Source organism: Scyliorhinus canicula, chromosome 9 (assembly GCF_902713615.1).
Source record: "Scyliorhinus canicula chromosome 9, sScyCan1.1, whole genome shotgun sequence".
Taxonomy (NCBI): domain Eukaryota; kingdom Metazoa; phylum Chordata; class Chondrichthyes; order Carcharhiniformes; family Scyliorhinidae; genus Scyliorhinus; species Scyliorhinus canicula.
In genome coordinates, this window is record NC_052154.1 from 120,711,520 (window position 1) to 120,734,237 (window position 22,718).

Here is a 22,718-nt window from a genome sequence, read left to right on the forward strand (position 1 = left end):
CTAATTGTTGGACAGTGCCTAGAGCCCAGCAATTTGTGGCAATTCTCAACTGATGGCATATCTCGTCCTTGTCGCAAATTGCTGAACATTTTATATGATGATAAATTTTTCCAGTAATGCCGGGGTCAATATCCGCCCAGGGCATGGCGTCCGAAAAAAGCTCACATGGCAACAGTAGGCCTCATTGTGTCTACTTATGTAAGTAATTAAAACTATAGAAATTTGAACAACATTCCAGTGTACAAGAAGATATATTTAATTTAAAAAATTTAAAGCACTGAACAAGGTCAAAGGAAGCAGGGACATAAGAAAGGCTTTGTTTTAGAATTTGTTGAGTTTTCAATGACATCACTGACTGGATACCACCACACTTTAAGGAAAATCGCCACAATGCTGAAGTGCTGGCTTCCGACTGTGCAGAAGAGCTTATTCACAAATCATTACAACGACTGGTTGTGTATAGTTTTTCCATTTCCTTTCCCACTTTCCCTGCTTGCTGAACCTCTCTCCTTCCCCTCTTCATTATTGTTTTTTTTTTAAAAACCTGCTTTATGAGATTAGATCAAGACCGTGAAGCAAGTAGTGAATAAAATTTACATTCATGGCACGTGGAAAAAAAATTGAATGTATTTTATTTGGAAATATTCAACTTCCATTGCAAAGCTTGCTCACAATATTATGGCACCACAGCATCTTGAAATCCAGCAGCAAAGAAGGAAGTCATTCAGTCCACCCTGTCTTTGTTATCTCTGTTAAAGTGTTATCCAAATAGACCCACTTCCCTGCTCTTTTCTTGAAGCCGTGTTGAGTAAATTTCCACCTATCTACTTCTACCATACTTTCAGATAGTGTATTCCGGATGTTTCAAACTTGCAGCATTGCAGTTATCTCCCATCTGGTTATTTTCCCAATTATCTCAAAATTGGGAAATTTTAATATGATTGTGATGTGACTTTGGATCCCAATGACCACAAATTCATGTTGCTGAAATTCTGCAGCCTCTATGACATCACAAAGTGTGACGCAAGAACTGAATGAATCCGTGTTCTAGCAACATGACTTTGAAACAACCTTTGTTTGAATACAACCCAGCCATGTTCCATGCCTGTCTTAACTGAAAGCTGGATGAGAGCGATGACACAGGAACTACCCTTGTAGAACCTGATATTTGTTGCCATTATCGTGCACGGCTTTTTGTTTTGGTCGCATGCCAGATCAAAAGAGATTTATTCAAAATATTTGACTACATGTTACTGCATCTATCAAAATGGAAGTTATTTTCAAAACTATTTGGCAGTCCTCAGAGTTTAAGAAGGGTGAGGTTGAGGAAGCATGGTTAAATCCTGAGACCCAACAGCTATCATATGTGGAGTCTGAAGAAACGTTGGCTGTTTTGAACTGGTACTAGACTTTTTCAGGGGAATCATAAGTATTCGAGTGTAATATTTGTATGTAAATCAAGAATGAGAATAATGGCAGCTTCAATATCCCTTCACTTTCTCTCAATAAAACTGTATTTGCTCCCAGCAAGGGATCAAGAAAAGATGCTGGATTTGACTTTAATCATTGCCAATTACCTTTGGCATCTTGAATTTAATCATTGGCAGAAGATATAGTTCACCGAGAGCTCAAATGGTCTTTCTAATGGTGGAGCTGAATCTCTTTTGAAGTTTATTTTGGAGACAATTAAAATCAATTTCTGAGGCAATTGCAATAAATGATTTTGGAGTCTTTGAAGGATATCTCTAACATTAGTATTGTCTTCTTTAACAGGCTGAACAACTATACTGTTGGTTCTACTGTTGACCCCTTGGATGTCATGTGGGTTGGGCTGAAGCGAACCTACGGATGCTCGGATATTTCAATAAAAAATACTAAAAACAATGGCAGGAAGAAAAACGAAGAGGTAAGCACAGCAATCCTTGGCACGATCCCAGAACTATGTAGTAAAGAAAATGTACAGTTGCTTTAACCTTCGTGAAATTAATCATTGCCAATTACCTCTTTTGTTCCTCTTTTTTGGTCTTTTCCAAACCTCTTCACCTCTTCTGCATTTTTCTCTTTCCATTGTGAATCATTTCCCTGAGATATCCTTTGCTGTGAAGCCTGGAAGGTGCTGTTGAAGGACAGCTGTCAAGTTATTGCACTGCACCCTATGGTGCACACTGCTGCCACCGCGTGCCAGTGGTGGAGGTAAAGAATGCAAGGGTATGGAGTTCTAATCAAGGCAGTTGCATTGTCCTGGATGGTGTTGAGCTTCTTGAGGATTGTTAGAACTGCACTCAGCCAGGCAAACAGAGTATTCTCGCGACTATAGAGATTGTCGATATGTACAATGATATAAAAAATGAAAACCGTTGTGGTATAACAACTCTTTCATTTTTAAGTGTTGTTTATTCATACCACTCCAAAATATTTAGAATGAACCCTAGGTTACTTTTGACCGTGCAACACCCATGCACTAGGTGCTGACTGTACCATCTCAAAGTGCAAGATAAAAAACAAGTTAAGAATTGCAAACCTAGAACGTTATGTAATGTTTAAACAACACCTGCATTAGTTGGAGGCATTGGCATATCTTTGTTTCAACTCGAATTGAAACTTGACCCAATTTTATCCTGATTTTGGCCATTTTCTCTTAGTATGACTCTGAAGATGTGGAAGCATCCGTAGATAGCATCCGGCGAAAAGCGGCTGCTGTGAGAGAAAACTCCTCCTTGCTGGAGGTAAGAACTTTACTTGCTTTTGTTGTAAAGCAGTCAATATACACACAGGGTGCAGTTAGCTAATGACCAGATGATTTGCTATTTCATCTATTCATTGGAGGTGGGATAGTATTTATTGTTCATACCTAGTTGTAGAGTCATAGGGCGCGATTCTCCGGAATAATTTCTAAGTTCATTTGTGACAGGTCTTTCAGGGTGTTTCCCGTCGGCTCTGCCTGCAAGTTCCCCACCGCTATTCAATGATGCTTAGTCCTTTTTTTGGGCCCTGGGGAGTTTCTCATCAGTTTAGACTACACTCAGTGTGAAACCTTCCGGCCATGCTGCGCTGGAAAAGAAGCTCACCGCAGCTCAGTTGGCTGACAGCCATGATGCTGGGGATGTCAGGAGGCGGCTGAGATGGATCATTGGCATGGCATTTCTGGATGGCTATGGTTGCTTCCGCTTTGTGTTTTGCACTGTAATGCTGGCCTCTGCCATCTTTGAGAATGGCAATGTTGGTGGAGTCATTCTCTCCTGGTTAGCTGTTCAATCGTCCCCCAACATTCACTACTGCAGAGCTTGGATCTGATCCATTCCCTGTGAGACCACTTTGCTCTGTTTATCAAATACTGCTTGCATAGTTTAGCACACATGTAGTTTCACCAGGTGGGCGCCTCATTTTTAGATGTGCCTGGTGCTGCTCCTGGCATGCTCTGCTGCATTCCTCATTGAACCAGAGTAGATCCCAGGGCTTGGTGGTTCTGGTAAAGTGAGTGGTATCTTGGGCCAGCCATGAGATTACACATTGTGGTTGAATACAATTGTACTGCTGAAGATGGTCCACAGCATTAGTTTTGAGCCAGAACTATTCTGAATCTATCCTATTTAGCATGGTGGTCATACCACACAAAACAATGGAGAGAATCCTTACTGTGAATAGGAAGCTTGGTTACCACAAGGATTGTGCTGTGGTAACTTCTACCAATGCATTCAAAGTAGATGCATATGCGACAGGTAGACTGGTGAGGGCAAAGCCGCATAGGTTTTTCCCTCTTGTTGATTCCCTCACAGGAAAGGTTCTTCAGGACTCAGCCAGCTTGGTCAGTAGTGATGCTACCATGCCACTATTGGCGACAGACATTGAAATCCCTACCTAGAGCACACCTTTGTGCTCTAGCCACCCTCAGTGCATCTTCCAAGTGATGTTCTACATGGATGAATATTGATTAATTAGCTGAGAGAAGGCAGTTCATAGTAATCAGCAGGAGATTTCCTTGCCCAAGTTGACCTGATACCATGAGATGTTATGGCACCTGGAGTCAATTTTAAGGACATCCAGGGCCATACCTCCCAATTGTATACCATTATTCCGCCATCACCGGTGGGTCTGTTCTGTTGCTGGGACAGGACATACACAGGTATTATAATAATGATGGTGTCTGTGCCATTGCCTGTAAGATATGATTGGTGAGTATGACAAAACTGTTGCTTGACAAGTATGTTAGACAGCTCTCCAATTTTGGCACAAGGCCACACGTGTTATTGAGGAGGATTTTGAAAGGTTGATTGGGTAAAATTGTCTTTCTTGTTTCTGGTGCCTAGGTCAAAGTTGGGTCGTCTGCCTGGTTATTATTCCCATTTGACTTTTCTGTCGCAGTTTGATACAACTGAATGGCTTGTCAGGCCATTTCAGAGGGCAGTATAGTATCCCGCACTGGACCTACAGGATGGGAATGCCTGTCTTCCCTATGCTCCTTATGGAGTACGAGCTCCCCCGCGAGGGGCGGGGTATCTCAATTACCCAGTGTATATAAGGTCGGCCAGTAAGGTACCAACCAGGGAGGAACCCAATAAGGGTCTTCCAGGAAGTGTAAATATACTGTTAGTAAACAAAACCTAGCTCTTACTTTTACTCAGTTTGGACTCCCGCGTCATTATTAAAGGCAGTCCAGAATACACAACATTGCTGTGGGTCTGGAGTCATATGTTGGCCAGACTAGGTACAGTTGCCGATTTTCTTCCCTCAAGGACATCAGTGAACCCAATGGGTTTTTACAATAACCTGCAGTAACAAGGATAAAATTACTAAATTTGGCTTTTTATTCAGATTTAGTAATTGAATTTAATTTCCACCAGGTAATCTCAGTTGAAGATCAGTACTGTATTATTCTGTGATTCTGTGTTAAGTATTGGCCAGCACATCAGAGAGAAGTCCCCTGCTCTTCCTAGATCTTTTAAGTCCATCTGAGAGGCCAGACAGGGCCTTGGTTTAATGTTTCATCAGAAAGACACCACCTCTGATTGTGCATCATTCCCTCAGTACTGCAGCGAGTGCTATGGGCTGAGAGTTGTTCGAACAGCTTTCGGAATGGAGGTGAGATAGAGGCATGGCTAACACCAAATGTGTTTAACTGCATGTCAAATAAGTTTTAATTATTGTTTTTACTTGGACACTTTTCCCTTTGCCAACCCAGTAAAGAACAATGGAAAGAACTAGGGTTTGAAAAATGTCTACCAGAAGGCCAGTGGAGTTTCAAAACAGTCAGAGTTGTTGTTTGGGTGATTCAGGAATGGATCAGTTGGAGCTTTTCCTAAGAAACCCCGCCGGCAAAGCAACAACTCCGAATCCAATAGATTTTCCATTTGAATGTAAATGAAATAAATGCTGGGTTTCCTTCTAAAGACTCTATTTGTTCATAGTGTCAAAGTGTGAGCTTCCTGTGTGCCATTGCGCATGACAGTGTTCAGAATATCTCAGAGATATCATGCACTGTGCTTTTTCTCCCGTGTCAGCTTAAATTGCGACAGCTTTGCAAACGAATCAAAGAGGATACCATGAAAAAACACAAGAAGCTCAAAGCCGATCTGAGCAAGAAACTCCGAAAGAAAAGCCTGACCAATGAGACTGGCTCATCGACCTATTACAACCCCAATGAAAGTTTATGCCAGACCCTTGAATACGTTGTCGCCACTATGTCCGACCTGGAGGTGATGATGACAGACATGATAAACAGCATCGAGGAGCATCCCAATGCGGACAGAATGCTAGAGAAGGACCCCGCAACATCCAGGAAAGAATCAGAAACTAGAAACTTGCCCCACAAGCCCAAATCTTTATCATCGGTGTTGGAAGAAGTCAGGTAAACCCATAGCGTGAACATATTTCTGATAATGGTAGCACTGTTAAAATGATATTGAATTTACAATACGGAAAAAGGCTACTTGGCCCAAATGGTAAATGTGGATATTTCTGCGTTATTCAAGCCACCTCCTTATTTCATCTTAACCTATCAATATTTCTTTCTAATCCTTTCTCCCTCACAAACATATCTCGTTTCCCCTTAAGTTACATCCGTCTCAACTACTACTGTGATTGTTTGTTCCACATTTTAACTACTTTTTGGGTAAAGAGGCTTCTTCTTAATTTCCCATTGGATTTATTAGTGACGATCATATAATTATGACTACAGATTTTGAATTTCCCATAAGCAGAAACATTTACTCTGCTTCACCCTATCACACTCCTTAATAATGTCAGATAGCTCTATTAGGCCGCATATTTGCATTCTCTTCTCAAGGAAACAGAACCCACCATTTCAGTCTTTCTCGAAGGTTATAATCTCTTAATTCCAGTTTTAAATTTGTAAATCTTTTTTGCAACCTCGATTTCATATTTTTCGCGAATTGTTTTGTAATATGGGGATCAGACCTGTGCACATAGCTACTTGTCTGTGCTAACTTTTAGACAATATGAAAAAATGAAAATTGCTTATTCTCACAAGTAGGCTTCAATGAAGTTACTGTGAAAAGCCCCTAGTCGCCACATTCCGGCGCCTGTCCGGGGAGGCTGATATGGGAATCGAACCGTGCTGCTAGCCTGCTTGGTCTGCTTTAAAAGCTTTAAAAGCCAGCGATTTAGCCCAGTGAGCTAAATCAGCCCCAGTTGGCTGGACAGCTGGTTTGTAATGCAGAGTGCGGGTTCAATTCATAGAACGACTGAGATTATTCATGAGTGCCCACCTTCTCAACCGTGCCTCTCAGGTGTAGTGATTCTCAGGTTAAATCACCACCAGTCAGCTCTCCCCCTCAAAGGGGAAAGCAGTCTATGATCATTGGATCTATGGTGACTTTACCTTACCTGTCCTATTCTTCAGTTGAGCAGAGCAGAACGTCATTGCCGGCGCATGCGCGGACCGGCGAAAGCCTTTCGGCCAGCCCCGCTGCTGGGGGCGCCGTTTTTTTGCGCCGGTCTTCTGGTGGCACCCGCTCCGGCATGGGGCTGGCCCCCAAAGGTGGGGAGAATTCCCCACCTTTGGGGAGGCGCGACCCCTGAGTGGTTGGCGCCACTCCCCTACTCCAGGACCCTCCGTCACGCCGGGTAGGGGAGAATGCCGCCCATGGAGCCCCGTCCTTTCCCTCGCTACCTGAATCCCCAAATACCTAAACCTATCCCTCGCTACTGTAAATGGCATCCCCCCCTAAATTAGCCCACTGTGCCGGCTCATTCACCGGGAATACCTCGCTTTTCCCTACATTCAGTTTGTACCCCGAAAACCCTCCAAACCTCCACAACAGGCCTATAATCCTTCCCATATTCTCCAACAGATCCGAAACATGCAGCAAGAGGATATTGGCAGAGAGCGACACCCGATGCTCCCTCTGTCCCCACATAATCCCCGTCATTCCGCCGACCGCCTGAGAGCCATCGCCAACGGCTCTATGGCCGGTGCAAACAGCAACCCCTGCCTCGTAGCCCTGTGTAAGTCAAAGCTTCGTGAGCTCATATCATTTGCCCTCACCCTCGCCCTTGGTGCCACATACCGCAACCACACCCATGCCACAAATCCCGGCCCAACCCAAATCTTTCCAAAAGTTCGAACAAATACCACCACTCCACCCAATCAGATGCCTTCTCCACGTCCATGGACACCACCACCTCTGGTACCAGAGCCCCCGACGGATTCATCACCACATTCAACAGCCGTCTTATATTACTCGCGAGCTGCCTGCCATTTACGAAGCCTGTTTGATCTCCTGCAACCACTCCCGGGACACAGTCCTCCATCTGCCCACCGACAACTTAGCCAATACTTTCACATTCGTGTTCAATAGTGATATGGATCTGTATGACACACATTCCACCGGATCCTTCCCTTTTTTGGGATTAGTGTGATTACTGCCTGTGTCATCGTCTCCGGCAACACCCCCTTCTCCAGTGCTTCATTAAATGCCCCCAACAGCTGTAGTGCCAGGTCCGCTGCATATTCCTTATAAAATTCCGCCGGGCACCCATCCGGCCCAGGAGCCATCCCCGACTTCATAGCCCTGATACTATCCAGCACCTCCCTCAGCCCAGAGGCTCCTTCAACGCCTGCCTTTTTGCTTCCTCTGGGGAAATTCCAGCTCATCCAGAAACCGCCCCATGTCCCCCTCCTTTCCTCCCGGATCTGCCACATAAAGTCCCTGGTAATACTCTCTAAATGCCTCATTTATCTTCCCTGGCTCTAACACCACATCCCCAGCCCCAGTTTGTATCTTCAATATTTCCCTGGACGCAGCCTGCTTCCACAGCTGGGTGCGCCAGCATGCGGCTCCCCTTCCCCCATACTCATATTGCATCCCTCTAGCCCTACGCAGTTGACCTACCGCCTCCCCGTTGTCAGCCTGTCAAACTCCCCCTCCAACTTTTTCCTCCTCGCCAATCCCTCTACGTTTGGCACCCTCGAATGTTCCCTGTCCACCTCCACTATCTCACTCACCAGACAGTCACATTCCGCCCTCCTTTCCTTATCCGCACGAACCGTAAACAAAATAATTTCTCCCCGAACCACTGCCTTCAGTTCTTCCCAAAAAATGCCCACCAACACCTCCCCATTTTGATTCAACTCCACACACATCTTAGTCGCCGCCCGCACCTTATCACGAAAACATCCATCCGCCAACATCCCCGAGTCACACTCCCATGCCGGCCTCTGCTCTCATTCCATTCTAAACCGAACCTCCAGCCAGTGGGGTGCATGGTCCGAGATAACTATCCCTGCATACTCTGCCCCTCCACTCGAACTAAAATCTCCTGCCTTACTACAAAGAGAAGGCTGGTCCGCTTACGGACCTTACGGACGTGTGGAAAGAAGGAATACTCCCTTCCCCCTGGGTCCTGAAAACGGCATGGGTCCACCATACCCATTCTCTCCATAAACCCCCCCATCTCCCTCACCACCCATCGACCTGGGTCTCAACGTATCCACCCTCGGCTCCAAGACACAGTCAAAATTTCCTCCTATGACCAACTGGTGCGTGGCCAAATCCGAGATTGCTGCCAGCAAACCCCTCATAAAACCCACATCATCCCAATTTGGGGCATACACATTTACCAACATAATCGGTGTACCTTCCAATACCCCGCTCACAATCACATATCTCCCACCTGGATCCCTCACCTCCTTCACACGCTCATTAAAATCGCTACTCCCCTCAATTTTGAATCAAACCCTCAGGGAACAACCCTTCCTTGACCTAATCTGGTCGTTCACATGGTGGTGCGTCTCCTGCAGAAAGATAACCCCCACTTTCAAGCTCCTGAGGTAAGCTGTAATGAACTCCAATTGGCTTTATTGGTTGGCCAATTGGAGTATGAGCTCCCTCAATGATAGCTCATTGAGGGAGCCCATATAATTACCTGTGTAGGCTTTGTGAGCCAGTCTTAAGTTGACTGGACTGCTAGCAGCACTGTTTGTAGCTGCTCCTGTAATACTGTTATTGTAAATAAATATTGGTGTGGTGACAGAACTCCTGCCCCCTGTGGATTACTACATAAGCAACACCCGTGTCCTTTTAACCGGCCCACTCAGTCCCCGGACGTTCCACGTTACCAACCTTACCGGAGGCTTGTGCCTCCAAACCCCTCTCCCATCTATCATCTTCCCTACTTAACTCCCGTCCCTTAATTCCACCCTATACCTAGCCCATCTCAGATGACCCCTTTCTCCGCCCCTGGCCATGTCATCTCTCACGCCCTGCCACGTCACAGCAACCTCCCCCTTTCCCCTCCTACCTCCCCACTTACCCTCTCCCCACTTCCCCGGCCACCCCTCTTGGCCTTCTCCCCCACCACCTCACTTCCGTTCACCAGCATAACCTGCTAGCACGGCTGCCCCCGCCCAAAGGCACATCCTAATGACCTCCCCGCCCTCTCTCTCTCTCTCTCTCTCTCTCTCTCTCTCTCCCCCCCCCCCCCCCCCCCCCCCCCAACCACCACTCCTCAGCTCAAACAAGAAGGGTCCCTGCTGACCTTACCCTCCCCCACCCAAATAAGGGCTACTCCTGAACCAGGCAGCCTTCTCCAAAAGCAAACAAACAAATATTAAACACAACCAGTCCCATAAAACAGGAGGGGGGGGGAATGGGAACATAAACTTTTCACCCCTACAACTCCTTTCCATCTCAACATTAAAAAGGGACCCCCTCCCCCCCAAGAAAAGGTGAAAATCCCCCAATCCCTACCCCCACTTCAAACACGCTCCTGACCATTACAAAGTCCCAGCACCCCGGTTCCCAAGCATTGTCCGCTCAGTTCTCCCCCAGTTTATACTCCTTAATGAAGTCTTCGGACGCTTCTGGGGTCTCAAAATAATACTCCCAGCCTCCGAATGTTGCCATTAATTTCGCCGGGTAGAGCACCCCAAACCTGATCTGCCGCCGGTACAGCAGCGCCTTGGCCTTGTTGAAGCCTGCCCGCCGCTTTGCCAACTCGGCTCCGATGTTCTGATAAATTTGGACATTATTCCCCTCCCAGTCGCAGGTAAGCTTCTCCCTGGCCCATCGCAGAATTTTCTCTTCCTCCATAAAATTATGAAGTCCTACGATCACTGCCAGCAGCAGTTCCCCAGCTCTAGGCTTCTGCCTCAGGGACCTATGCGCTCGGTCCACTTCAGGTGCCTTATCCAGCACCCCTTCTGCCACAAGCCCCGCCAGCATCTTCAAGACGTACCTCGTGGCACTCACACCTTCCACTCCTTCAGGCAGGCCGACTATTCACAGGTTCGGCTTTCTCGAGGGATTCTCCTGCTCCTCCACCTTTACCTTAAATTTTATAGAGGCCTCCTAGGAGCCGCACCTCTGCTTCCAGAGCCATCACATGATCGCTGTGGGCCAAGATCACTCCTTCAATCTCCCAAATCTGTGACCCCTGCACCTCCAAACACCCCTTCACCCATTCCAGAAAACTCTTCAGGGATGTCACAGCTTCTGCAATGGCCTTTGTGCGATCCTCATGCATTTCTTTCCTCCGTTTATGGAATTCCTCCCTGATAAAAAGCCATTAGCTCCTGTATCTGGGGCCTTCCTGCTTGCATCAGCCCTTCCCCCGCCTGCATGCTTAAAGAGGCTGTTGCTGCAGTACAAGATTGTTCCAACTTTTCAGCCAAATCTCTCACTGTTTTCTGCCGGGTCTGGTAACCAGCAGACATGCCACTCCCGGCGTACACTACTCCTCTAACATTCAGCTTTGTCTCTTCATCAAAATTCCACCCAGTTCTGTGTGAAAAGAGCTCTTTTCTGTGACTTTAAGCAGGAGCAGCCCTGTATGTGACTATTCACTCCATGGTCACAACCGGAAGTCACATAACAGAACCATGGTGCTGTGAGGTAGCAGTGCTAACTACCGTGCACTCTAATTACTATGATGACATCCTGGATCACAGAGCTGTCAAGGAATGCAGAAATTGATATATTTTTTCATATAAATATTGCCACCACCCTCACCAATGACATTTATTGCAGATGGTTCCCTCTATCATCAAATGATCCAAACCATTTACCGTCGCCATTGGAGTTGATTACGGATGCTGTTTATAATGCATCATGTACTCTGGTTATTTTGAGCTTATGAGGGATGGAATTTTATCATCTTAATGTTGCTGGATGCCACCAGCCCTTTTTAGTTCTCGTCATTTGATTAGCTTTGTAACAAAGAAACGTAACCTGTATTGAATTGCTTCGCCATGTCATCATGGTAATTAGAGTCCGCACGGAAGCCTAGAATAACAAGGAGATCCACAATAGACAACAACAGTAGCACACGTGGCTAACACTGTGGCTTCGCAGCGCCAGGGTCCCAGGTTCGATTCCTGGCTTGGGTCACTGTCTGTGCGGAGCCTGCACGTTCTCCCCGTGTCTGCGTGGGTTTCCTCCCACAGTCCAAAGACGTGCAGGTTAGGTGGATTGGCCATGCTAACTTACCCTTAGTGTCCAAACAGGTTAGGAGGGGTTATTGGGTTATGGGGATAGGGTGGAAGTGAGGGCTTAAGTGGGTCGGTGCAGACTCGGTGGGCTAAATGACCTCCTTCTGCACTGTATGTTCTATGCTCTATGTTCTAATCCCGGAGTGCCCCGACAACACAGGGCTGGCATGGTGGCACAGTGATTAGCACTGCTACATCACAGCGCCAGGAACCCAGGTTCAAATCCGACCTTGGGTGACTGTCTGTGTGGAGTTTGCACATTTTCCCCATGTCTGAGTGGGTTTCCTCCGGTTGCTCTGGTTTCCTCGCACAATCCAAAGGTGTGCAGGTTAGGTTATGGGGATAGGGCGGGGTGTGGACCTTGGTAGGGTGCTCTATCAGAGGGTCAGTGCAGACTCGCTGGGCCAAGTTGCCTCCATCTGCACTGTAGGGATTCTATGATTCTAACAACAACATGCATTCATAGAGCATATTTATTATAATAGAACATCTGAAAGTGCTTTGTAGGAGCATAATTCAACAAAGCTTGACATTAAGTCTAAAGAGACAATAGGATAGATGACCAGTAGCTTGGCAATGTGGGTGTTAAAGGAGGAAAGAGTGAGCTGGAGAAAGAGTTTTGGGGAGAGATGAAGATCTGGATTCAACCCATGATTTCGCTTGTGTACATCTCAGAGCAGTTTTACAATCCATTCCTGACAGCTAGGCACAAACTATGTGATGGAGACTGCACTTGATTTTTGCACTGCTCCTGCTGCAGAATGTGAGTGATGACAAATGGACCTCTTTTCATTTTTGTCACTTCGTGTCGCCAATATCCGCGCTCAACTATATAGGTCAAGCTACATTCAACTCTCGACAAGGGTGCCATCCATGAACCAGTGTGAAATTCGCCTTTTTCCACCTGAGTCTCCCCCACCTGCCTCGTATAAGGATCCTAAGTGATCTGAGTGTGGGCAGTCCAGAAGAGTTCAACACTAAGTTATGAATTGACTGGTGAAACGCTGGTGTGGAAATGAGGAACATCATGCAGCCTGCACTGGGGAAGGGAAACGTTCTTCCGGAGTTAAGGCTAAAGCATATTGTTCTACATCTGGGCTATGGTGTCCCCTGAGTGTGATAACTGCTCAAATCCTAGCTGTGATCTTTTCCATTGTGAGTTAATTAGGGACTGAAGATGTTTCCTTGTGCCAATAAAAAGATACACCTGGGATTAAGTTGTATCCATCAAGTGGCTTCTTTTAATCCGCATTTCTCATCCTGTTGCCACTAGTGCAGCTTCTAGTCCTATTGCGTTATTAATAGAATGATTGAATCATATCCCCTGGTAAGCTGATGCTTGGCTCAGCTGGTAAATTGTTAATGTGTCATGTAGCTGCTGAGCAAACATATCCCCTGTTGTGAGGGCTTAAACAGGCAGATAATGTTTAAAGATCAAAACAAATGGAGGATTATTGATGAGTGGCAGTCTCCAAAGATGTCCCCTTGAAAATTGATGGCCATCTCCTCATACTCTGCCAGTCCCTTCAGTTTGATCCTTCAATTCTGGCTTGATACCTGATGGTTGTCAGCACCCTGGATCTGAAAGTGAATAACATGTATGAAAAAGTTAGTAAGTGCCTGGGCTCCCCAAACAGCATCGCAATGTCACAACCTCCTCCTTGTCTGGGCCAGGTCAACTCCCATTCATTTGTACTCTGATTCTTTTTCTGACGTGATTCCTTCTGCTGGTGATTTATCCATACAATCATTATCATGCCTCTCCCCACCCTCAGTAACATTTGTTGCAGCTAACCTAACTCTCCTAGAGGCAGATCATGAATTAGACGGGTCACTCATATGAAGAAGGGGTATGCACACAGAAATACCAACACTCAGCTTAACACTTCTGTTACCTTTGAAGATTTGCCCAGGTCTTGTGATCCATTTGGGTTGGGAGCTAGTCAGATCAAGTTGGGGGTGTCAGATAGTGGGAGCTAGTTAGGTTGGGTCAGGGATTTGGGGGGAGTTGGGAGGTAATCAGTGTGGTTCAATGTAAGTGACCAGAGAGATCAGTCATATAGTTAATCAAGAGTTCGACTTGGAATTTTATGTCTATGATTTCTGGGTAACTATCCTGGTAAGTAAATCAGAACCGTCCAAAGTCTTCGACTCCTAAGTCAAAGATTTTTGGAGGATAGCGGGGATCAGCGATACTTCAAACATCCCGGGCAATTTGCACGAGTCCTTGAATTTGGACTTCCATGGTGCATCTTCTGGGGTACGTCTGGTATTCCAGAGACCAGAAGATCTAAGGCCATTACTTGAAAAGGAAATATTTACAAGGCCACAGGGAAAAGACAGGGGAGTGAGTGGCACTAAGTGAAATGCTCCTTCAGAGATCCAGCACAGTCACAATGGGCTGAGTGGTCTCTTTCTGTGCTGGAAGCATCTTATTTGGATGGAGACTACACCTTTGTACCCTGAAATCTTCACCTTCACAATATTCACACCTTATTTGACAGTGGGTTGCCCTTTTAAGGATGTCCTTTATTTGCTCACCGCCGAAGAGACGCCACTGAACAATGTGGTCTTTGGTTCTGCACACTGATTGGTCAACCAAGCCAGTCCCTTCAGCTCAATAGTGTAAACAACCCCACTCCCCCACTTTAAGGGTGAGCAACAGCTCCTTAGGAATAACTGGTTTATCAACTTGCAGCCAATTAAGTTGTATTTCTGACTTCCTCTTTATGTTTCTCTTGGATTATCTTCTATTTAAAAGGAGGTATCTTGCCTTCTGGCCCTCTCAACTTTTAGTGTGAGAGTCCAGTCCACAGCCACAAGCATCCTGGTTTTGTTGGTGTTGGCACTGCCCAAGTGCCCTATGAGATGTCACAGTGCAACACCATCAACGTTGCCCCTTCAATGGGAGGAACTTAATGTTGGAATTGGGGTTCTCACCACTGGCTAGAGAACCAAGGTGAGCTGTTGTTGGGGTGGTTCCTCCAGAATTAAGTGCCCAACAGGGACTTAACTGACCAGAATTCGACCTCCCCAGAATTTAAACGTTGGTGGTAGAAATGCTGCTACTGAGAGCTGCCAGCCAATTGGAGGCCAGCAGCTCTCCATTGTCCAATAGCACCACTGGGAGCAATGGTTGCTGTCAGTACTGCACCCAGCAGAGGTCTAGAATGGACAAGAGATCCAGACCATAGGCGAGGGGTACCTAACTGGATGAAAGGAGGACAAGCGGGTAGCTGTTTCCAACCCCACAGTGATGCTAGGTCCCTCAATCAGAAACTGAGCGCCTTTCACTGAAGGATCTCCTGGAAGCCCACAAGCAAACACGATGGGTGCCTTCCCTGCCTTCTCATTTGCTGAACTCCAGTGAAGGTGATATGAGGTCTTTAAGTGGGCATTAATTGCCTACTTCAGGACCTCAATTAGCGTCTGGGCAGGAAGGCCATCCAAGAGCCTTCCCACTGCAGACTTAATTGGGCAGAGGCGTGAAAGTGGCTAAGTCCCCACCCAGCACCCTCCTGCCGGAATAAATGCCCTACACCTCCAAATTCTCTGCAGAGGACATTAATTTCCGCCTAATTTTTAATCACCATGGATGTCCATCTTTTATTTAGCTGCTACATTGTACCATGCAAAACGTTTTCGTAAATTTGAAATAGAGTGCCATTTTCTGACCCATGAGTGATCAGTGTGTCTGCAGCCCTCCAATCCAAACCTGGAGCTTACCTTGACTGTTAAGATTGAATCAGCAGGTCTGGCTGTGTGTAGGATGTTGGAGCACAAGCTCTCTGTTCAACAGCTTTGTCTTTGGAGAAATTGAACTTCAGCTTGCTATCTTTCTACTGTTAAAATACATCCTTTTTCCAAAAAAAATTTTTTTGTTCAGGTAATAATGTTCCTCTGTCCACTTGTGACAGTGTCCTGCACTCTCCTCCACTATTACAAATGGATACGAGATCATTACTTCTCCTGGCACGTCATCATTGCTTCCTAAATTTCCCAATACTCATTTTTTCAGAAACGCCAAATCCACCATCTCATAAAGCAAGTGAAAATCTCTTACAAGTCAAGAGTTTTGATATAATGAATAACTCAGGAGTTACGGTTTTTTTCAAACATAAATCAATACAGAACAAAAATAACTGAAAAGGCATGAGAGATTTGTCAAAAATGAAAGCATAGTCTAAAGATGTGCACATTAGGTGGATTGGTCATACTAAATTGCCCCTTAGTGTCCAAGGATGTGCAGCTTAGGTTATGGGGTTATGGGGATTAGGAGTGATGGGAGGGGGTGTGGATCTAGGCAGAGTGCTCTTTCGGATGGTTGATGCAGACTCGATGGGCCGAAAGGCCTCCTCCTGCATTTTTGGAATTCAATGGATTCTATAATTCTATGATTTTCTACTAAGATCCAGCCAAAAGTGAACGGGGTAGGAACTAAGGACCTACTTTGCCCCTTGGAGCAAATACCAAATAGTATGTTAATCTGGGCAATTTTCAACAATTGAATTTAATAATAATAATCTTTATTGTCACAATGTGGCGCTAACAATTGCACACAAAAGACTCGATACAGTACAAGAGAGGCTTTATTACAGTGAGATGCTATTCCTTCGTCTGCAGCTGTAGAATGGCATCTCAGGGAAACCTATGAATATTTATACTGCTCCCTATGGGCGGAGCTAGCCGACAGGGGCCTACCGGAAAACCTGTAATACAGGTACCGTCATACATCCCCTAATGCAAGCACACACATATATACAGTGGTAGAGATCACCACATTCCCCCCCTGTAAAAAATGAGTCCGGCGGGGGTGACGTGAAACTATAAACGTGATCTATTTACAGAGGGGGGGGGGGAAGGAACCAAGAGTCCATCGGGCAACCATGTGCCCGTCACAGGTTGAGTCGGACCGGCGGTCGGACGTTCCGTTGCGAGCGACGCAGCAGTGGTGGCGACGTTGGCACAGGCAGTGTCGGCGATGACGGTGTAGGTGCTGGCAGTGTTGGTGCTGGCCAGTGGTGGGATGACTCCGGGAGCGAGCCGAAATCTTCCATGTCCTCTAGTGTGGGCAGGGGAACGAGGGATGGACCTGGTGGGGCTGAATTCGGGGGCGCCGGGGAAAAGGAGGGTGGTGCGTGGGTAGGGAGGAGTGTGGGCATGGGATCAGCACCCGAGGGAGCCAGGTCCCTGAGCGAGATTGTATCCTGGCGGCCGTCGGGGAACTCCACGTAGGCATACTGGGGGTTCGCGTGGAGCAGGCGTACCTTGTCCACCAGTGGGTCTGCCTTGTAGTGCCTGACATGCCTATGAAGAAGGACTGGCCCTGGAGCAGCGAACCAAGTCGGGAGCGACACCCCGGATGTAGACTTCCTAGGGATGGCAAAAACACGTTCATGGGGTGTATTGTTAGTTGCGGTGCACAGCAGTGACCAAATGGAATGGAGTGCGTCAGGGAGGACCTGCTGCCAGCGAGCGGCTGGGAGGTTCCTGGACCATAGGGCCAGCTGGACGGCCCTCCATGCCGTCCCGTTCTCCCTTTCTACCTGCCCGTTTCCCCATGGGTTGAACAGAGCAAATATGGAATCAAGGGCCTTGATGATGGTGGCAGACGTCATATCCGGGCATGGGATGGCAAAGGGGAACCTAGAGAATTTGTCGACCACACTAAGGATGTAGGTGTTGCGGTCGGTGGAGGGAAGGGGCCCTTTGAAATCCACGCTGAGGCATTCAAAGGGGCGGGACGCTTTCACCAGGCGCATGCGGTCTGGCCGGTAGAAGTGCGGCTTGCACTCCGCACAGACCTGGCAGTCTCTGGTGACTGTCTGTACTTCCTCGACGGAGTAGGGCAGATTGCGGGCTTTGACCAGATGGTACATCCGAGTGATCCCCGGATGGCAAAGGCTCTCGTGCAAGGCACGGAGCTGGTTCACTTGTGCGCTGGCACATGTACCTTCGGAGAGGGTGTCTGGGGGCTCGTTGAGCTTGCCGGGGCGATACAAGATCTTGTAATTATAGGTGGAGAGCTCGATTCTCACCGCAAGATTTTGTCGTTTTTGATCTTGCCCCGCTGCATGTTGTTAAACATGAAGGCTACCGACCGTTGGTCAGTGAGGAGAGTGAATCTCCTGCCGGCCAGGTTATGCCTCCAGTGCCGCACCGCTTCAACAATTGTCTGGGCCTCCTTCTCAACAGAGGAGTGTCGGATTTTGGAGGCATGGAGGGTGCGGGAAAAGAATGCCACCTGTCTGCCTGCTTGGTTTAGAGTGGCGGCAAGGGCGACATCTGAAGCGTCGCTCTCTACTTGGAAGGGCAGTGTCTCGTCTACTGCGTGCATCCCGGCCTTGGCTATGTCTAAGCGAATACGAGCGAAGGCCTGTTGTGCCTCGGCCGTGAGGGGGAATTGTGTGGACTGGATCAGTGGGCGGGCCTTGTCCGCGTATTGTGGGACCCAGTGGGCGTAGTAAGAAAAGAACCCCAGGCAGCGTTTGAGAGTCGTGGGGGAGGGGAAGCTCCATGAAGGGGCGCATGCGGTCGGGATCGGGCCCCAGTAGTCCGTTTTGGACTACGTAGCCGAGGATGGCGGAACACGCACTTCTTGTTATAAGTGAGGTTGAGGAGAAATGTGGTGTGGAGAAATTTAGCAAGGTTGGCGTCATGGTTCTGCTGGTCACGGCCGCAGATGGTGACATTGTCTAAGTACGGAAACGTGGCCCGCAGTCCATACCGGTCAACCATTCGGTCCATTTCTCACTGAAATACCGAGACCCCGTTAGTGACGCCGAAGGGAACCCGAAGAAATTGATAGAGGCGACCGTCCGCCTCGAAGGCAGTGTATGGACGGTCCGATTTACGGATGGGGAGCTGGTGGTAGGCGGATTTCAGGTCAATTGTCGAGAAGATCCGGTACTGTGCAATCTGATTCACCATATCAGATATGCGAGGGAGGGGGTACACGTCGAGCTGCGTGTTCCGATTGATGGTCTGGCTGTAGTCCACGACCATCCTGTGTTTCTCCCCAGTTTTAACCACTACCACCTGGGCTCTCCGGGGACTGTTGCTGGCCTCGATAATACCCTCCCGAAGCAGCCGCTGGACATCGGACCTGATGAAGACCTTGTCCTGGGTGCTGTACCGTCTGCTCCTGGTGGCGATGGGCTTGCAATCTGCAGTAAGATTGGCAAAGAGGGAGGGAGGGTCAACCTTGAGGGTCGTGAGGCCGCAAACGGTGAGGGGAGGTCGGGGTCCGCCGAATTTGAGGGTGAGGCTCTGGAGGTTACATTGGAAGTCCAGGCCCAGTAAAAATGTCGCACAGAGGTTGGGGAGAACGTACAGGTGGAAACGGTTGAATTCAGCACCCTGTACTGTGAGTTTAACCACACAGAAGCCCCGGATCGGGACAGAGTGTGATCCGGAGGCCAGGGAGATCCGCTGGTTGGCGGGATGGACCGCGAGGGAGCAGCACCTTACCGTGTCCAGATGGATGAAACTGTCCGTGCTCCCGGAGTCGATGAGGCAGGAGGTCGTGTGGCCGTTGACAAGCACCGTCGTAGAAGCGGTGGACAGGTTGCGAGGACGGGATTGGTCGAACGTCATGGAGGCGAGTAGCGGGCGATTGCCCGAAGAGTCAGACAAGTCCGTTGAGTAGCGGCTGCGACCCGGGTCCCGTGGTCCTGTTCCGAGGGGAGGACAAAATGGCGGCGTCTGGAGTACCTGCGGGGAAGAAGATGGCGGCACCCATGCAGCGCACGTTGCGGGGGCGGGGCAAGATGGCGGCGACCATGGAACGCACATGTAGTCGGAGGATGAAGATGGCGGCGCCCATGGTGCGCACATGGCGAGGGCGGCGAAAGATGGCGGCGCCCACTGATCGCACGTGGAGTCAGGGAAGGAAGATGGCGGTGCCCACTGATCGCACTTGGCCTCGGGGGCAGCGAACTGCAGGGCCCATTGCGCGATCGGCTGCGGCGAGTGGGGGAGTTCGGGCGCGATAGCGGCAACTGCGTGGGACTGACACACCGCTGCAAAGTGGCCTTTCTTGCCACAAGATTTGCAGATCGCTGTGTGGGCCGGGCAGCGCTGGCAGGGGTGCTTCTGCTGACCGCAGAAGTAGCAGCGGGGACCCCCAGGGTGCGTGGTGCGGCGAGCAGTGCAGGCATACTGCGTGGGAGCGGCTCCAGTCGGGGGGGGGGGGGGGTCGGTTGCGGGGTCCACGAGGGGTAGGATGGGTGGGCCGCGCGGGGTAGGATTGCACATTACGGGAAGCCGCCGTCATTGAGAGCGCTAAGGTCTTTGTTGCCGCAAGATCGAGAGCGGCATCTTCCAGCAGTCGTTGCCGGATGGGGTCCGATGCAATACCCGTTACAAATGCATCCCGCATGAGTAGATTCGAATGTTCCGTGGCTGAGACGGCCTGGCAGTCGTAGTCCTGTACTAGAGGGATAAGGGCCTGCCAGAAATCCTCAATCGACTCACCCGGTTGTTGAACGCGAGTGGAGAGTACATGTCTCGCAAACAGAGTGTTCGTCGACTGAGCGTAATTCTCTTTGAGCAGTTCCATGGCCCTGGCATAGGTAGGCGCGTCCTGAATCAGCGGGAACATGCGGGAGCTCAGCCTTGAGTATAGGAATTGTACCTTCTGGGCCTCGGATGGTTCATTGTCCGCTGAGGAAATGTAGGCCTCGAAAACAGCCAGCCAGTGGTTAAAGTCTTTCCTGGCGTGTGGCGACTGCGGATCCAGCTGCAGGCGATCAGGCTTGATTCTGATGTCCATTATGTTGGAAAATTTCACTGTAACAAATTGTGGCGCTAACAATTGCACACAAAAGACTCGATACGGTACAAGAGAGGCTTTATTACAGTGAGATGCTATTCCTTCGTCTGCAGCTGTAGAATGGTATCTCAGGGAAACGTATGAATATTTATACTGCGCCCTGTGGGCAGAGCTAGCCAGCAAGGGCTTACCCGAAAACCTGTAATGCAGGTACTGTCATACAATGCAAGCACATACATATATACAGTGGTAGAGATCACCACACACAAGTAGGCTTACGTTAACACTGCAATTAAGTTACTGTGAAAAGCCCCTGGCCGCCACATTCCGGCACCTGTTCGGGTACACAGAGGGAGAATTCAGAATGTCCGAATTACCTAACAGCACTTCTTTCGGGACTTGTGGGAGGAAACTGGAGCACCTGGGGGAAACCCACATAAACACGGGGAGAACGTACAGATTCCACACAGACAGTGAGCCAAGCCGGGAATCAAGCCTGGGACCCTGGAGTTGTGAAGTTGAGATGCTACCCACTGTGCATTTAAAATGTTCACAAGGAAATATTTTAAAATCCCTCGGTTTATTGATGCAGCAGTGACTGCACTGAACTGGCAAAAACAGAGGTCAATTGTTGTAACCTGATCAGAGGCCACGGGGTCTGCAACATTAGAGAAACTGTGGCCTCACCTGAATATGATTTCCCCAGATGAGGGGGCGGAGCTACTCCTTTAAGTCAAGGGCCGCATGGGACCTAAATACCCCGACCCGAGTGTGAGCCAGGGGCGAGAGACTCTTCAACGAGTAGGAATTGTATTATAGTAGGTAAAATATTGAGTTTTCTTAAACTCACTGCTTCAGTGTGGTCGCTCACCTGGAACTTTACACTGGCAGCAAGGGTAAAGTGGAGCTGTAGGAAACACCATGTCCTCCAAACCCAGCCCACCTCAGCAAGCTCAGGAGGTCTCCGTCTGTAAGACCATAAGACATAAGAACAGAATTAGGACATTCGGCCCATCAAGTCTGCTCCACCATTCGATTATGGCTGATAAGTTTCTCATCCCCATTCTCCTGCCTTCTCCCCATAACCACTGATCCCCTTAATAATCAGGAACCTGTCTATCTCTGTCTTAAAGACACTCAATGATTTGGCCTCCACAGCCTTCTGCAGCAAAGATTCACACCCTCTGGCTAAAGAAATTCCTCCTCATCTCTGTTTTAAAGGATGTTCCAGGCTGCAGGAATGTCACTAATTGGAAAGTTAGAGGCGTTCGAAGCTGAGACAGGTGCGACAATATGTTAAGCGAATGCGCTACTTCATTTGACTCAACACCATTATCAGCGACAAAAGGCAAGCGGTGACCATTCTCATGCAATGTGGCTACCTAAGAACGTTTGCTGGACGAAACACACCTCGATTTCCAGAAGGCGATTGACATAGTTTTGTTCCGGGAAGGCGCAGAGCGGGTTGTCCAGGAGCTTCACGGTATGGCCGTCCTCAGTCTAGGGCGCCCAGCTGGGTGCAGATCACACCCACCTTTGCTGTAGTTCACAACTCCCACCATTGGGGGCGCACTCCTCAACACCTGGACCAGCGTCAATGTTTCCCTGGCAAGAGATGGTGGCACACTCCCACACCAGAGACACCCAACCTGCGGGATGGACACACCGGTGCCCAGAGAAACTGACAGGACAGATGTCAGTGGGGAAGCCCATCCGCTTGCCGCCATACCCACGATGACTTTCTCCAGGGACTGGCCCATTTTGTGGAGAACCAGGCGGAGGACAACCAACTTTATTGTATCGTGGCGCCATGGGTGGCGCCCATTCAGGTGACGGTCCAGATCAATGGTTTTCCCATCCAGATGGAGGTTGATACTGGGACCGCAGTCTCAGTAAGTCAGTCACCACATGTACAACCAAGTTCGCTCAGGCATAGAATCATAGAATCCCTACATTGCTTTAGGAGATCATTCAGTCCATTGGGTCTGCACTGACCCT

General features: G+C 48.5%; 1 protein-coding gene across 1 annotated transcript in view; it reads left to right on the top strand.

The window, feature by feature from the left end:
- The first annotated feature begins 1,055 nt into the window (after positions 1-1,055).
- LOC119971641 (testis-specific serine kinase substrate-like) overlaps positions 1,056-22,718 on the top strand; it is an 80,151-nt gene continuing 58,488 nt past the window's right edge. The window contains exons 1-4 of the mRNA XM_038807466.1: positions 1,056-1,401; positions 1,774-1,906; positions 2,643-2,726; positions 5,499-5,845. Coding sequence (XP_038663394.1) covers positions 1,268-1,401; positions 1,774-1,906; positions 2,643-2,726; positions 5,499-5,845 — 698 coding nt within the window. The 5' untranslated portion in view covers positions 1,056-1,267. The remainder of the gene's footprint in view (positions 1,402-1,773; positions 1,907-2,642; positions 2,727-5,498; positions 5,846-22,718) is intronic.